The following is a 15,352-nucleotide window of genomic DNA, read 5'->3' as shown; positions in this document are numbered from 1 at the left end:
AACCTCCCTATTTGACATCTCGTACTGCACATAGTTTTGACAGATGGGTTGTCTTTCTGATGGTCCAGCTACATTTGATTGCAAAGTGATTTCATTAAGTCAATGAAAGTGATTTTGGAGAATTTCTCAAATGTCCTGTGAAGCCCTTGACAGTAGGGATCTTGTTAACTTAAATGAAGAGGAAAAATACTGCTCAGGATGATGATATAAGTGCTTCAGAAGATAATGGTTTGTGTATCAAAGGGTTAAGAGGGGCCTAGGGAAAATTGATGAAGCCCTCAAATATTTTTGTAAAAATTTGTCATTTTTATGATAAGACCATGAAAGTCAAACATGAAATGAAGGATATCGTATTGTGCTAGCATGTAGTTTTATCAGAAGATTCATAGCCAAGTTATCAATCAAGTTCGACTCAGTGTTCATCCAGAAAATTAGCTCCTGGCTGCAATAATAAACCTAAGGTTTTTCAAATACCAGATAAAATTAAACTTGATTTTATAATTTTAAGTTTATCTTCTCAAGATAGAGTCTTTGTGAGATCATTTTGTCCCTGTTATTTGCTATCTTGAATGAATGTATTTGAAGTCACCCTTTTTCCACCAATTATCTCCTTCAGTAACAAAGACTCCTGCAGTAGCATTGAGACAGACACAACACATACATTCAAAAGCCTCATAAATACACCATACATGTAGTAAGAACATGTCAAATACTTACCATCTGTATGTGAATGTATAAAAGAAAGCTTCTTGGCCAGGCATAGTGGCTCACGCCTATAATCCCAGCACTTTGGGAGGCCAAGGCGGGCGGATCACCTGAGGTCAGGAGTTCAAGATCAGCCTGGCCAACATGGTGAAACCCCATCTCTACTAAAAATACAAAAATTAGCCAGGCATGGTGGCACACACCTGTGGTCCCAGCTATTCGGAAGGCTGAGGCAGGAGAATCACTTGATCCCGGGAGGTGGAGGTTGCAGTGAGCCGAGATCGCACCACTGCGCTCCAGCCTGGGCCATGGAGTGAGACTCCATCTCAAAAAAAAAAAAAAAAAGCTTCTTAACCAGAGTCTGATAGACACTGCATCCAGTCTTTAAAGATTTACATTCCTGCATCTTAATGTGGTTTCTCCCAATGACTGTTTTTACAGAGATCAGAACACTAGGAAGGCTCAGACTTATTTATTGTCACAGTAGTCATGTAAGGAATTGTTCTCCTGTTTAAAATCAAGAACAAGTGTAGTGGCTTAGTATCATCTAGAATTGGGGCAGGCAGTCCCAGAAACTAGAGTCTGCAGTGCATCATCCACACTGGCCAGTGCATAGTTACCATCCACATGAAGAGACAAGAAGACCTGACTCCGTGAATAGAAGCAAACCCGAAAGTGATCCCATTATTAGAATTTGCAGACAGAATTTACACATATATTTTTGGGCCAAATCCAACCTGCCGCCAGTTTTTGTAAATAAAGCTTTCATGGAACATAGCCATGCTTGTTTGTTTATTATCTATGGCAGGGATGTCCAGTCTTTTGGCTTCCCTGGGCCACACTGGAAGAAGAATTATCTCAGGCCGCATATAAAATACACTAACGATAGCTGATGAGCTTAAAAAAAAATCACAAAAACAGCTCAATGTTTTAAGAAAGTTTATGGATTTGTGTTGAGCCACATTCAAAGCTGTCCTGGGCCACATAACAGGCCGCAGGTTAGACAAGCTTGGTCTATGGCTACCTTCACTCTACAATAGTAGAGTTGAGTAGTTGCAGCAGAGATTATGTGACCCATAAAGCCAAAATATTCACTACCTGGTCTTTACCAGAAAAAGTTTGCCATCACCTGATCTAGAGCCAGGTTTGGAGCAGAGATGTGCTGACATCTTTTGAGTCTTTTACATGCCTCCACCTTCTTTCTTTGCATCAAAAGGACATGAAAGTTTCCATGTCAGTAATAGCAGAGTGGCTTGCCCTCCCACAGCTAAAAATTATATATAAACTCCGGACAAAGCATTAAAAAACAACTGTTTGAAGGCACTGCAGAGCAACCAAATGCAGTCAGGGACTGCAAAGGGGAGCTTTCTTGTGTAAGATCCACATTTTTACAGCTTTTTCCCAGTGGGCACTTCCCAGTTCGAGTGGCACAGGGTAGCTAGTACTTAAGCAGAAAGTTTGTGTGAGTGCAGAGTTTAGAACTGCTAGAGCAGCCAGAAAAAGAGGAGGCAAATCGCAGAAAAGAGGGATTCAACAAAGAGGGACCCCCTAAAATCTGTTTATAAATTTCCCTGAAGTTTTTTGACCCCCAAATTGTGAATTCACAAGAGAGACGTTATAAAATGCAACAGAAACCAGTAGCTGGAAAGGGTGACAAGACAGCAGAGATTTCAGCTGCTCCTCATTACAGCAGGATTAGACTTCAGAGTTTGGATCCAGTCCTGCTGTGTTACAGGGGATCACTAAACACCTTGGGCATTCCAATGAAACTTCAGAAGGGCCATGCCTTGGGAGTAGAAACCGTGTCCTAGGACTAAGGGCAAATCCAAAAACCCAAATAGACCAACCCTCACAACGTGTAAAACCAATCTCAGGATGAGTCACCAGTAACTTAATACTCTGCGGAGATGAGAAAAACCAAGCGTCTACAGTGCACCATCCACACTGTCCAGTGGACAGTCAGTGCTACTACACATATGAAGAAACAGGAAGGTGTGACCCAGTGAGTAGAAGCAAACCCTAAAGTGACCCTTTTCTTGGAATTTGCAGACACAGGATTTAAAGCACGTATTTTACATATGTTCAGAGATTTAAAGAAAAGTAGGCCAGGCACAGTGGCTCACGCCTGTAATCCCAGCACTTTGGAAGGCCAAGACAGGCATAGTGCTTGAGTCGAGGAGTTCCAAACCAGCCTGGACAACATGGCGAAAGCCCATCTCTTAAGGGAAAAAAAAAAAAGGAGTGTTAATGACTTAACTGCAAATGGGGAATCTCACACAGAATGGAAACTAATAAAGAATTACATGAAAATGCTAAAACTGAAGCTGCAGTATCTAAGATGAAAAACTCACTGGAGGATGGTAGAACAAATTAATCAGAAGAATAGAAAAACAGTAGAAAAATATGGACAGAGTCTCAGTATCATAGGGACAAATTCAAACAGTCTAACATATGTGTAATTGGAGAGCCAGGAGGAGCAAAGAGAGAGATGTTAACAGAAAAAAAGATTTCAAGAAATAATGGCTGAAAATTTCCCGAATTTGGTGAAACATAACACACAAATTCAAGAAGTTCAACAAATCTCTAAGTACAAAGAACACCATATCTAGGTAAGTCGTAGTCAAACTGCTGAAAACCAAAGGTACAGAGAAAATCTTGAATGCAGCCAGAAGTAAAAGACACATAAACAGGAGAACAACAATATGAATGATGGCTAACTTTACACATAAACACTGGAGACCAGAAGCCAGAGGACAGGATCTTTAAAGTGTGGAAGGCAAAAACCTATCAATTTGCCAAAAGTAGTTTTCAAATATAAAGTCAAAGTAAGAACATTTTTAGAAAAACAAAAACAGAAATCAATAGCAGCCATCCCAGAAAGTTTTTCGCACTAAAGGAAAATGACACCACATGGTAATTCAGATCCATAGGAAGAAATAATAACCACTAGAAATGGCAAATAGAAACGTGTTTTTTCTTCTTCAATTATTCAAAAGTTAACTAATTCAAAAATTATAACACTGGATTGTATAGTTTATAGCATATGTAGATTTAGATTATTTGACAGTGGTAGTACAAAGAATGGTAGGATAACAGAAATTAGACTTTTGCAAGTCTGATATTTTACATGAAGTGGTGCATTTTAAACTAAGTAGACTGTAGAAAAACATGCAGTAGTCCAGACACAGTGGCTCACACCTGTAATCCCAGCACTTTGAAAGGCCAAGACAGGTAGATTTGAGGCCAGGAGTTGAAGATCAGCCTGTCCAACATGGCAAAACCCCGTATCTACTAAAAATACAAAAGTTAGCCGGGCATGATGGCACTTACCTGTAATCCCAGCTACTTGGGAGACTGAGGCACAAGAATTGCTTGAACCCGGCAGGCAGAGGTTGCAGTGAGCCAAGATCATCACACCACTGCACTCCAGCCTGGGTGACAGAGCAAGACTCTGTCTCAAAAAAAAAGAAAAATGTGCAGTATATGTTATAGTTACAAAAGCAACAACTTAAAAAATAATACAAGCAAGTACAGTTCAAAAGTCAGTAGAGAAGTTAATATACAAAAATTGAACACTAAGAAAAATTCAGGCAATGCAAAAAAGGAAAAGAAAGGAGGAGCAGGAATTTTAAAAGAAATGGAACAGATACAGGCCAGGCGTGGTGGCTCACGCCTGTAATCCCAGCACTTTGGGAGGCCGAGGCGGGTGGATCACCTGAAATGGCATTTGAAGACCAGCCTGACCAACATGGAGAAACCCCATCTCTACTAAAAATACAAAATTAGCCGGGCATGGTAGCACATGCCTGTAATCCCAGCTGCTAGGGAGGCTGAGGCAGGAGAATTGCTTGAACCCGGGAGGCGGAGGCTGCGGTGAGCCGAGATCACGCCATTGCACTCCAGCCTAGACAACAAGAGCGAAACTCCTTCTCAATGGTAGACCTAAATCCAAATATATTAGTAAATACATTAAATATAAAGGAGCTGAACAACCTTCCACTTAAAAGGCAAAGGTTGTCAAAAATCAGGACCCAACTATGTGCTAGTTATAAGAGGACTACTATAAATATAAAAACCAATAAAGAATGCAAAAGGATGTAGTATTCAAATAATAAACAAAAGAGACCCATGTGGTTATATAATATCAGTAAAACAGATATGAAAACAAGGCGGAAGAAGGACATTGTGAGAAGAATATCGAGGAACTTTCTGTGTTGATAGAACTGTTTGACATCTTAGTGGATGATATTCACACAGATATATACATTTGTCAGTTTATCAGATTGTGCTGTTAAGATCTTTGCTTTTCTCTGTATGAGTTTTACCTTACGAATTTGAAGGAAGAAAGAAAACAACCCTGTAAAGAACATTGCCAATATAAGTACATCAAAAATGAAAGCTAATACCATAACCTTTATTCCATCTGTGCACTTCTGTCTCATTTTCTCTTACACTGTTGAAGTCAACCCAACGCTTTACCTCTTTTTTACTCAATAATATAGTTTTCTTTTCTGTGGTGCTTTCTTGCTTATAACCTTTATTTTTGTTTTCTTTTTTCTAAAACTTAATGTCTCCTTTATTGGAAGTTAGTAGGCTTTTACCTCAGAGGCAGGGGTTTCTCTCACAAAGACTCGTAACAGTTTCTGTTTGTGGACAGCGAGGTCTGACACTTAGTTGGACAGCTCCCCACACTCAGCAGTTCTTATTCATTTGTTCACCAATTCTTGATAACCTATAGCATGTCAGATGCTAGGCCCTGAGATAAAATGGCGTGCCTAGCAGACATGCTGGCATCCATCATGGAGCTTACAGTCACAACTTCACTTTCTTTTGTAAAACTCAAATTAATACGAAACTTTAAAAAGCCAAAAGGTTAAACTCGTTGGATAAGCAGTTCCAGAATCCATAGTTTTGTATGTGGTTTATGTATGTGCACCAAATGCTCTCCTGTGATAATCCCTGCCTGTGTTCAGGGGTAAACCACCATTAACAACAGGATGTAAATACAGTGTCATCAGACCATAAGGAAGGGTCAGGCTCCAGAGTCAGGGTGCAAGACGAAAAGTATAGGCAAAATTCTTGTCATTAAACATTGACATCATATTCAGTGGGTGAGATGCTCACATAGGACGTGTGCCCAAGAACTGAGGTTGACTGGGGAAAGAGCTTCACAGTCTCCATCTCACACTCATTGAGAGAAATAGCTCACTGAATCACCCTTGCTGTTCAAATGGTTATTCCTCTCCCTTCTCTTTCCTCACTGCTGTGTGTCACGGGGTGTGGAGGCCAGGGTGATGAGTGGGAAGAAGCTGTGTATACAGGGTTAAATTCATGTCAATGAAATGAGATCTGTACCCAGCATTTGAGAATTGCCACATGCATGGAGATATCAAATAAGCAAGTTGCAAACTCATCCAAGTAGTGAACGTAAATGTGTACTCATTTCTGAAGGACAATCAGTGTTCAGATTACAGGGTTTTCTTTATGACACACAAATGCAGCTACTTCTCTGGAGAACTATTTATAGCATTATTTTTATCTCCGTGATAGTTAGGGAAGCCAAAGTTTAAAGGACTATTGAACAAACGAATTTGGGAATTATAACATTGAGTTCAATTAAAAAGCCTTTTTAGCTGAAACAATTGTTTATAGCGCCATATTTAATTCCTATAAAACTGTATTCTAAACTATCTTCTGAGAGACATTTCAGTGTTACATTAAAAGTTTTTGCCTTTGGTAATTACTGGTTCATTTGCTTTAAAGCAGCATGTCATTTTCTTTGGCTTAAGAGAAAGATTACTTTTTGTGCAGGGATAATGGGCTTATAAGTCTAGTATAAAACATATTTAACCAATTTTCCCAATTTTGTTTATTTTTCCCCCTCCTCTGCAGTTTCGTGCCTTAGCACCAATGTACTATCGAGGGTCGGCTGCAGCTATAATCGTTTATGATATCACAAAAGAAGTAAGACTATGTAGTTTTCTTTAGATTGTTTTGAAAACTCTCTTTTGGTTGCTTAGATCTCCAGTTGCTCTCCTTTTTTTGTGTTACAGGAGACATTTTCAACATTAAAGAATTGGGTGAAAGAGCTTCGACAGCATGGCCCACCTAATATTGTAGTTGCCATTGCAGGAAATAAATGTGATCTTATCGATGTAAGGTAAGTTATTAGAATGAGAGATTACAATACCTATTATGTGTTCCTTTTCTTAATAAGCAATATCCAGTATAAGAATCTTGCTTTTATTTTGTCTCTGACATTGAAAAATTCCTTTTGGTTGTGTGGTTGGAGTCCTAAAGTTTCAAACTAAAATTAAGATTTCAGGCATTTGGAGCTAATTATATTATGTGTATAGACAGGTATGCAATTTACAGAAATACTGGTTGCATTGCACCCAACATCTGAGATCAGAGCAGCCCCTAGGCGCCCATGACTTAGAATACTTGAATGCAGAAAGCACATTTATTGGCAGTTTCTCTGGGCCACTTCCATCTTTCCCAAAGCAAGGGCTTTTTGAAAATTTTGGCTGGGGAAGAAAACCCTGCCATCCCTAATCATTCCATTAGCTACATTACTAGTGGTACCAAGTTTTGTTTCATTTTGTTTGTTTACCCATGGATGTAGTGTAATCGGGAAGACCATGTCTCAGGGCCCATCCAACAACCATTTAGGCCATCCTTTGTCATCGTAAATCTGGTTAACTACTGGGTAGGTGGGGGTACAACTAAGATCTTCATGGGTAGAATTTCTGATATGTAGTTGTTGCCTTCCAGAGAAGTCATGGAGAGAGATGCAAAGGACTACGCCGACTCTATTCATGCAATTTTTGTAGAGACCAGCGCAAAAAACGCGATAAACATAAATGAACTCTTTATAGAAATTAGTGAGTATCTCTGTGCCTTATCCATTTCCTCTGTAAAAGCGACTTAACACAGAATGATCTTCCTGGTTAGAATTCCTGTCTTACTTAGAGCAGTCTAGTCTCTGATATTGTGATCAGTGAAATGAGATTGGAGAAGGTAAGAGTAATGGCCAGTTTTCATATCATGTTATAGTTGCTGAAGAGCTGCCTCCCTTCTGGAAAGAATGTTGCTACTGAATAAATAATGCACAGGGTATTGAGGTCATGAAAGCTGTCCCATTTCTTTCTCTATTTAAATGTGTTTCTGTTAGTCGTCCAAGGTCATTGAAAATGAACAAAATGAATAAAGGGAAATGAAATGCAGGTATACTTGCACGGTAAGAAAACCCTCAAAAACAATACTAGGCAAGTGAAAGGTAAGACCTGTTTTCCGTTCTTTTTCCCTTCCCTTTCCAGAAGTGTTAATATGATGATACTAGACGGGAGAGGGGCTGCTGCATGCCTTTGGGATCCTCTGCAGATTGTATCTGTGTTTATTCATTTCATTCAAATTCATCAAAATATTTATTGGGAGCTGTTCCAGGCTCAGGGGAAATAGCCATGAAGAAGATAGACACAGCCCCTGCTCTCCTGGAGTGCACATTCTACAGAGGGAAACAGACAGTGAACACCAAATAAATAGGATCATTTCAGATCATAATAACTGATACGAAGAAAATAATTTAGGATGAAATGAAGGAATGTCTGCAAGCAATCAGGGAAGATCTCCCTAAGGAGGTGCTATCAGAGCTGAGGTCCAAGGAAGCAGGCCCTGTAGAGGTGTTGGGAGTCACATGAACATGTCAGACTTCCAGGTGGAGAAAAGCAGAAAGCCATCAGAGCAGGGTGGATGTAGCGTTAAGATCCACCATGTGGTTGACAGCCAAGGGGACTGAAGCAAGGAGGGTCCTTTGCCATTGTGTCGAGGAGGGGCATGAACTTCAGAGCCCACCAAGGCCAGGCGAGGATGACCCATGAGCAGAGCAGGCCCAGGTGAAGCCCTGGGAACCCCAGCTGAGGCCAGGCCCAGCTCCGTCATCTGGGGCCACACTGGAATGTGGGCCCCTGGTTGCTGAGGTTGTTTTCACATTTTTTTTTACATGTCCCATTGTTTAGATTTGGCCAATCATTTAAGTATTTTCAGAGTACTTTGCACGCCTAAGGAGCCCATCTGCTGCCAGATATGGCCAGTGAACTACTGATTGCACCCTCTAGGCCAGCCTGTTCATTTCAGTGTTAAAAAGTCATGATGTGCCTGGGCATGGTGGTTGTCACCTATAATGCCAGCTACTCCAGAGGCTGAGGCAGGAGGATCACTTGAGATCAGGAGTTTAAGACCACCCTGGGCAGCATAGTATAACCCTATGTCTAAAAAAAAAATAAAAATAAAAATAGTAGGGCATTGTGGCAAGCACCTGTAGTCCCAGCCACTTGGGAAGCTGAGGTGGGAGGATGGCTTGAGCCCAGGAATTTGAGGCTGCAGTAAGCCATTGATTGCACCACTGCACTTCAGCTTAGGTGACAGAGCAAAACCCTCTCTCTTAAAAAAACAAAAATCATGTTTATTGTTGTCCTGGATGTAAATAGCAGGTACCCAGATGGATTTTTGAAAGGCAACATAAAGCCAGTTGGGAATTTTTCACAGCTCAAGCTAAAATATCTAAGTGTGTGGTGTCATGAATATGTTAAAATTACCGCTGTCTTTTTGTGTTCTTTACTTTGGTGGTATTAAAAACAGGAAAGTAGGCCAGACATGGTGGCTCACACCTATAATTCCAGCACTTTGGGAAGCCAACGTGGGTGGATCACCTGAGGTCAGGAGTTCGAGACCAGCCTGGCCAACATGGTGAAACCCCCATCTCTACTAAAAATACAAAATTAGCTGGTCGTGGTGGTGCATGCCTGTAATCCCAGCTACTTGGGAGGCTGCGGCAGGAGACTCGCTTGAACCCGGGAGGTGGAGATTGCAGTGAGCCGAGATCACGCCATTGCACTCCAGCCTGGGCAACAAGAGCAAGACTCCGTCTCAAAAAAAAAAGGAAGGTAGTAAACTATACCAACAATGAAAAGTCTTATATAAAAACTAGTATGTACATATTCATTGTAACTGTGAAAAATAAAACCTATATGTTCACAAAGATTAGAAAAATTGAGAGAGATGTACATAGACTTTCTTGTTCACTGGCTTAGTAAAACTGCGTGAGCACAGTACCTGGCACACTGACTTTGTATTGATGTATAATAGACATACAGAAATGTGCATATATCAGAAGTATAAGGCTCAGTGAATTTTCACAAACTGAATATACTCCAGTGCTTGGCATTCTGGTTGGGACATGGCCGTTCCTACACCCAAGGGTAACCATCCTGATACTAATTCTTCAGATTGTTTTATCTGGTTTTGTTTTACATATATTTTGTACTTTATATTTTTAAAAACACTCTGTTTCCTCTTGTGTGTCTGGCTTCTTTCATTCTGCATTACATTTTTAGACCATCCATGTCATTGCATCTAGCTGTGAATGATCCATTCTCATGGCTGGTTTGTGCGTGTCAGTGTCAGAGTCCAAGTTGTGGGGGTAAGGGGGCAGTGAAGAATACCCTCAATATAATTATCCATTCTGCTGTTGATAGACATTTGGGTAGCTGTTTCCAATTTAGAGTTATTACAGACAGTACTGCTCTAAACATTCTGATCGTATTCTTTGGTGAACATCTGTACACATTTTTGTTAGGTATATTTATACCCACAAGAAAAATTGCTGGTCATTGAGTATGCATGCATTCAGTACAGCTTTACCGCCAACCAGTTTTCAAAGTGGTAGCTGTACTAGTTGACAACCATACCAGTAGTGTATGAGAAGTCCGGTCACTTTCTGTCTCTGGTGGGCAGGCAGTGATCTCCGTTTTCATGACAGTTAATGAAGTTGAGCACATTTCCGAATATTTATTTACATTTGTCATATCTACATATCCTCCTTTGTGAAGGGCCTGTTAAGTCTTTTGCCTGTTTTCCTATTGGGTTACCTGCCTTCTTCTTAATGTTTTATAGTTCTTTATTTTGGAGATGAGTCACTTATTGACTATGTATATTGGAAGTATCTTCTACTGTATGGCTTGCCTTTGAGTTTTTTAGTCAACTCCTTCGATGGATTGTAGTTTTTAATCTTCATATAATCTGATTGATCCTTGTTTTCCTTTATGTTTAGCTGCTTTAGGTTTTTGGTTGCTGTTTTAGAAATCATTACCTGTTCCCAGCTCATGAAAATATTCTCCTCTTCTTTCTTTTAAAAATAGTACTTGTTCAACAATTTTTTGATGTCATATTTCACAGATGTCTCTTAGATACCAGCTATATTTCAATATCCATTTATTGAGAATAATGACAAGAAGCTTGGGTAGAGCTTTTAAACAGATTGGTAGTATATTCACAGCAGTGTCTAGTCATTTGAAAAGTAGTTACAAGACACTGGGAGATACTTTCTCAATGTGGAAACCATGCCGTGTACTCCCCACACAGATCTGCAGACAACTCAAAGTGGTGGAGGCTCAAGACTTGACAGAACCTGAGAGTCAGTGGAGAGGCCATCTTAGCCTTGTTAATGTCAAAAGATGTACATGTCCATTTATTCCGTGTTTACAAAATACTTCTGTGTCAGGTATTGTGCTGAGAAGATGCTGGAAACATAAAGATGGACAAATAGGATCTCTTCCCTAGAAGAGCTTAGGGTCTAATGCGAGGAAGATAGTCATATAAACAGATATGAGATATGTGTAGTAACCTGTTTCTGGTGTCCTGATTGAGTGTAGTGTCTGGGATGTTACAGAGTAAGGAAGTGGGAGGGTGTCAGGAAAGCCTTTGTACAAGAAGCAACCCTGAGTTATCAGCCAGGTAGGTAGATGGGTGATTTAAGGATTCTCTTGAAATTGTCATTATGCTTCACGGAGCAGTGAAGTGAAACCTGTTCATTCTCATGCATTGTTGGTAGGAGAATATAGTGGCACAGTCTCTTCAGAGAGTAATTTGGCAGCGTCTGTCAAAATTTAAATTGCACATTCTTCCTGCATTTGTGCTAGATAGACACTGGAATACAATGTATGTGTTAGACAAATACCCAGGAGTAGAATACCGTGACCTAGCTCTTCCACTCCTGGCATTAATCCTACACTTATACTCGTAAGTTCAGAAAGATGCTTCTTGCATCTTTGTTAATAACATCAAAATATTGGAAACAAACTAAATACCCATCAATAGAGAAATAGTTAAATGAATGGTGGTACATCTACAAATGCAGTATTTTAGAGCTGTTAAAAAGAAGGCAGCAGACCAGGCACGCTGGCTCACATCAGTAATCCCAGCACTTTGGGAGGCTAAGGCAGGCAGATTGCTTGAGGTCAGGAGTTCGAGACCAGCCTGGCCAACATGGCGAAACCCCGTCTCTACTAAAAATATAAAAATTAGCTGGGAGGCCAGGCACGGTGGCTCACGCTTGTAATCCCGGCACTTTGGGAGGCCGAGGCGGGTGGATCACGAGGTCAGGAGATCGAGACCACGGTGAAACCCCGTCTCTACTAAAAATACAAAAAAAGCAGCCGGGCGTGGTGGTGGGCGCCTGTAGTCCCAGCTATTCGGAGAGGCTGAGGCAAGAGAATGGTGTGAACCCGGGAGGCGGAGCTTGCAGTGAGCCGAGATTGCGCCACTGCACTCCAGCCTGGGCGACAGAGCGAGATTCCGTCTCAAAAAAAAAAAAAAAAAAATTAGCCAGGCATGGTGGTATATGCCTCTAATCCCAGCTACTTTGGAGGCTGAGGTGGGAGAATCGCTTGAACCTAGGAAGCTTAGGTTGCAGTGAGCCGAGATGATGCCACTACACTCCAGCCTAGGTGACAGAGCTGATAGCCTGTCTCAAAAAAAAAAAAAGTAGGCAGCTCTTTCTCCATGTACTATGATGCCACAATCCCCAGGATGTGTTGAGTGAAAGTATCAAGGTGGAGAATGGTGCATATATATGATTTGTTTTATTTCTTGCCCCATTTGGCCTTGGAAGGGGGAGATGGGTAGGGATATAGGTGTGCCTGAGTGTTTGTGCATATATGTCTCTGGAAGGCTGCACGAGAAATGGGCCACAGTGGTAGCCTTGTCATGAGACAGAGGGACAACCATGTTCTGATTGAACTTTTTAAAAACAAATCCTGTGTATTACCTACTCAAAACAAAATGTTTTTAATGTGTGGCTTTTTTTAATTAAAAAATGTTTACTAAGTGCTGTGTGATATCCTTGTTTGGATCCTGGGGCAGAAGCAGGACATGCAGAAAAACTGATGCTATCTGAAAAAAGTCTGGAGTTAATAGTGATGTGGCAATGTTGAACTCTTCATTTTGACAAATGTCCCATGGTAATATGTCAGCACTGGAGGAAACTGGGTGGGAGGTACACAGGAGCTCTGTCATCTTTGCAACTTTTCTATAAATCTAAAATTATTGAGCATAAAAAGTTTATTAAACTATTTTTTTTTTTTTTTTACTTCAGTGAAACCTGTCAAATTGCATCTGCAAAATTGTTGTGTCTGAGAAAGTTAAAGCTCACTCCCTTCCCTTTTCTCATCTTGGTTTAGGTCGAAGAATTCCATCCACTGACGCCAACCCGCCATCTGGCGGTAAGGGCTTCAAACTCCGAAGACAGCCTTCAGAGCCAAAGCGGAGCTGCTGCTGACCGAACCTCAGCCTCTCAGACTTGATGATGAAGTAGGTGGTCCTGAAAGTTAACAGGAGGGCTGGGGTCCCTGCCACCAGTTTTCACCTAGCTGGTCTTGAGTCTTCTCCGTGCAAAAAGGATTCACAGAAATTGACCAGTTCTGTTCCCCAAAGACTGCAGCAATGATATTTCAGTCTGTGAACTTCTATTATGTAAAGAATCTCTAGTGTACAAAGGGACTACATCGTTGGCTTTTGACCTTGCTGAAAAGGAACATATAATTGTATGGTTGGTAGGATTAAGTTGTTGAGTAGTTTTGTAATCAAGATTTTATGTAACATTTGTAAAGGGAAAATTAGCACTTTCGTGGTTCTTAAGGGAAAAGAAAAAGAGCTTGTGGAGATTATAATTTCCTTGGTTTCTGTTACCACTGTTAGAGGGAGTTGTATTATTTAACATATAGTAGGATAGTTTAAGTGGAGGGAGGACAATTATTATCTGAAGCTAAAATGGATTATTTATAGGACTGATGGAAATGATTTCATCTCTGCCATCTCTAAAGCACTTTTCATTGAACATGTTAGCCTAGGATACGTACAGTAAACTAACAATGATAGCAGCAGATGCCTAGCTCACCCTGGGTTTGCTTCTGACCTTGTCATGTGTGTGCCACCAAACACGTTATTGGCACCTTTTTAAATAAGCTCTCATGATCAAGATGGTGATGGTAGAGAAGCTGCCCGGAATAAATTGAATTTCATATGTTCTAAACTGACTAGCAATGGTTTAAAAAGGAAGAAGAGCGGAAGTGAGGAAGGTGGTGTAAATGCTGTCAATTTTTTTTTAACCCAAGTATTTTGGTGGGGAAAAGCAAGTATCTGTTGCTTAGCATATGTAAAGTTGTAGTCTATATTTATGAGGCCATTGCTTAAAGATTATAAATTATGTAAATACATTAATAAATTCTAAGTTTCATTTGACATTCCATTGAATCTCGCACCCAGTCTCGCGTATGCCTGCCCAGTTTTCAGCCTCTTAACAGGAGACTCAAGCACATTGGTGTTGTATAAAGGTATAGAGCACATAGCACTTGGAAGGTTTCTTTGCCTTCCCTTCTTCCCACCCGCCTCCCACCAGATCCCATCTGGAAATCATAATAAAGACATATGCCACTTTGACAAACCTGACTAGTCCTTACTAGCCTGAGGGTAAAAGATTAAGCTCCAACCTCAAGTCATTTACCTGGTCTTGGTAATAAGTTTCTTTTAGCTTGTACAGCATCCTCAGACTGACTGAGGAGCTTTCCTTGTTAACAATTTAGCTTATCTTTCTGTTTCCTTTATTTTTTCCCCTGCCTCTGCTAGTGGTTAACACTCTTTTCCCTCAGGGAGCCTAATGAGGTTTTTAATATAATCTAAAAATAAAGCATTGAAGTGAAGTTGGTGAAAATTTGTTCCTGGTCTAATTTGGCACCCTTCCAACCTGAGTATTGTAGGGGAAGGAAATTTACAAGATTTAATAGGAAATGAAACAGCTTGAATTTCAAACTAAATTGTATTTTCAGAGCTATCCTGCAACTGAACAGCTGAAACTTTAAAAAAGAATTAGTATTATTTTGTGCCCCCCAACTTAATATGGATAGATTTTAATGGGAAAATTATAATTCAGATTAAGTAAAAAACAATTCCCTTTTCCCTGTTGTATATCTTAAGCGTTTGGAATTTTTTTTATCTCCTGAAATCATATAAAAAGAATGTCGTTAGTAAAAATTCTAACTTCGTTTTGTTTAAAAGACATGTGGATGCTCCATCCCCCTAGGATTTTGCTTCCTCCCCAGTGCTAAATTAGCAAGCTCCTAGAGAAGCCATGTGATTCCCAGGACCAGGCGCTTTACACCTAAAGTAGTTTGACTTTCTTCTGTATACATCCAGATGGATCCCAGGCATCCGGGCACCGCCCTGGTATGTCCCTAGAATTCCCACTGCTGGGCCTCTATCTCCACGACAACAAAATAAAAACAGAGGTTGCTTGACTCATTACCAAAGAGGC

General features: G+C 40.5%; 1 protein-coding gene across 1 annotated transcript in view; it reads left to right on the top strand.

Annotated features, from left to right (window-relative positions):
- RAB22A (RAB22A, member RAS oncogene family) overlaps positions 1-14,752 on the top strand; it is a 54,368-nt gene extending 39,616 nt beyond the window's left edge. The window contains exons 4-7 of the mRNA XM_055265133.2: positions 6,598-6,669; positions 6,759-6,865; positions 7,480-7,589; positions 13,224-14,752. Coding sequence (XP_055121108.1) covers positions 6,598-6,669; positions 6,759-6,865; positions 7,480-7,589; positions 13,224-13,321 — 387 coding nt within the window. The 3' untranslated portion in view covers positions 13,322-14,752. The remainder of the gene's footprint in view (positions 1-6,597; positions 6,670-6,758; positions 6,866-7,479; positions 7,590-13,223) is intronic.
- Positions 14,753-15,352: the final 600 nt, after the last annotated feature.

This window comes from Symphalangus syndactylus, chromosome 24 (assembly GCF_028878055.3).
Source record: "Symphalangus syndactylus isolate Jambi chromosome 24, NHGRI_mSymSyn1-v2.1_pri, whole genome shotgun sequence".
Lineage (NCBI taxonomy): Eukaryota > Metazoa > Chordata > Mammalia > Primates > Hylobatidae > Symphalangus > Symphalangus syndactylus.
The sequence above is the reverse complement of the archived record's forward strand: the minus strand, read 5'-3'. Positions and strand labels throughout refer to the sequence as shown.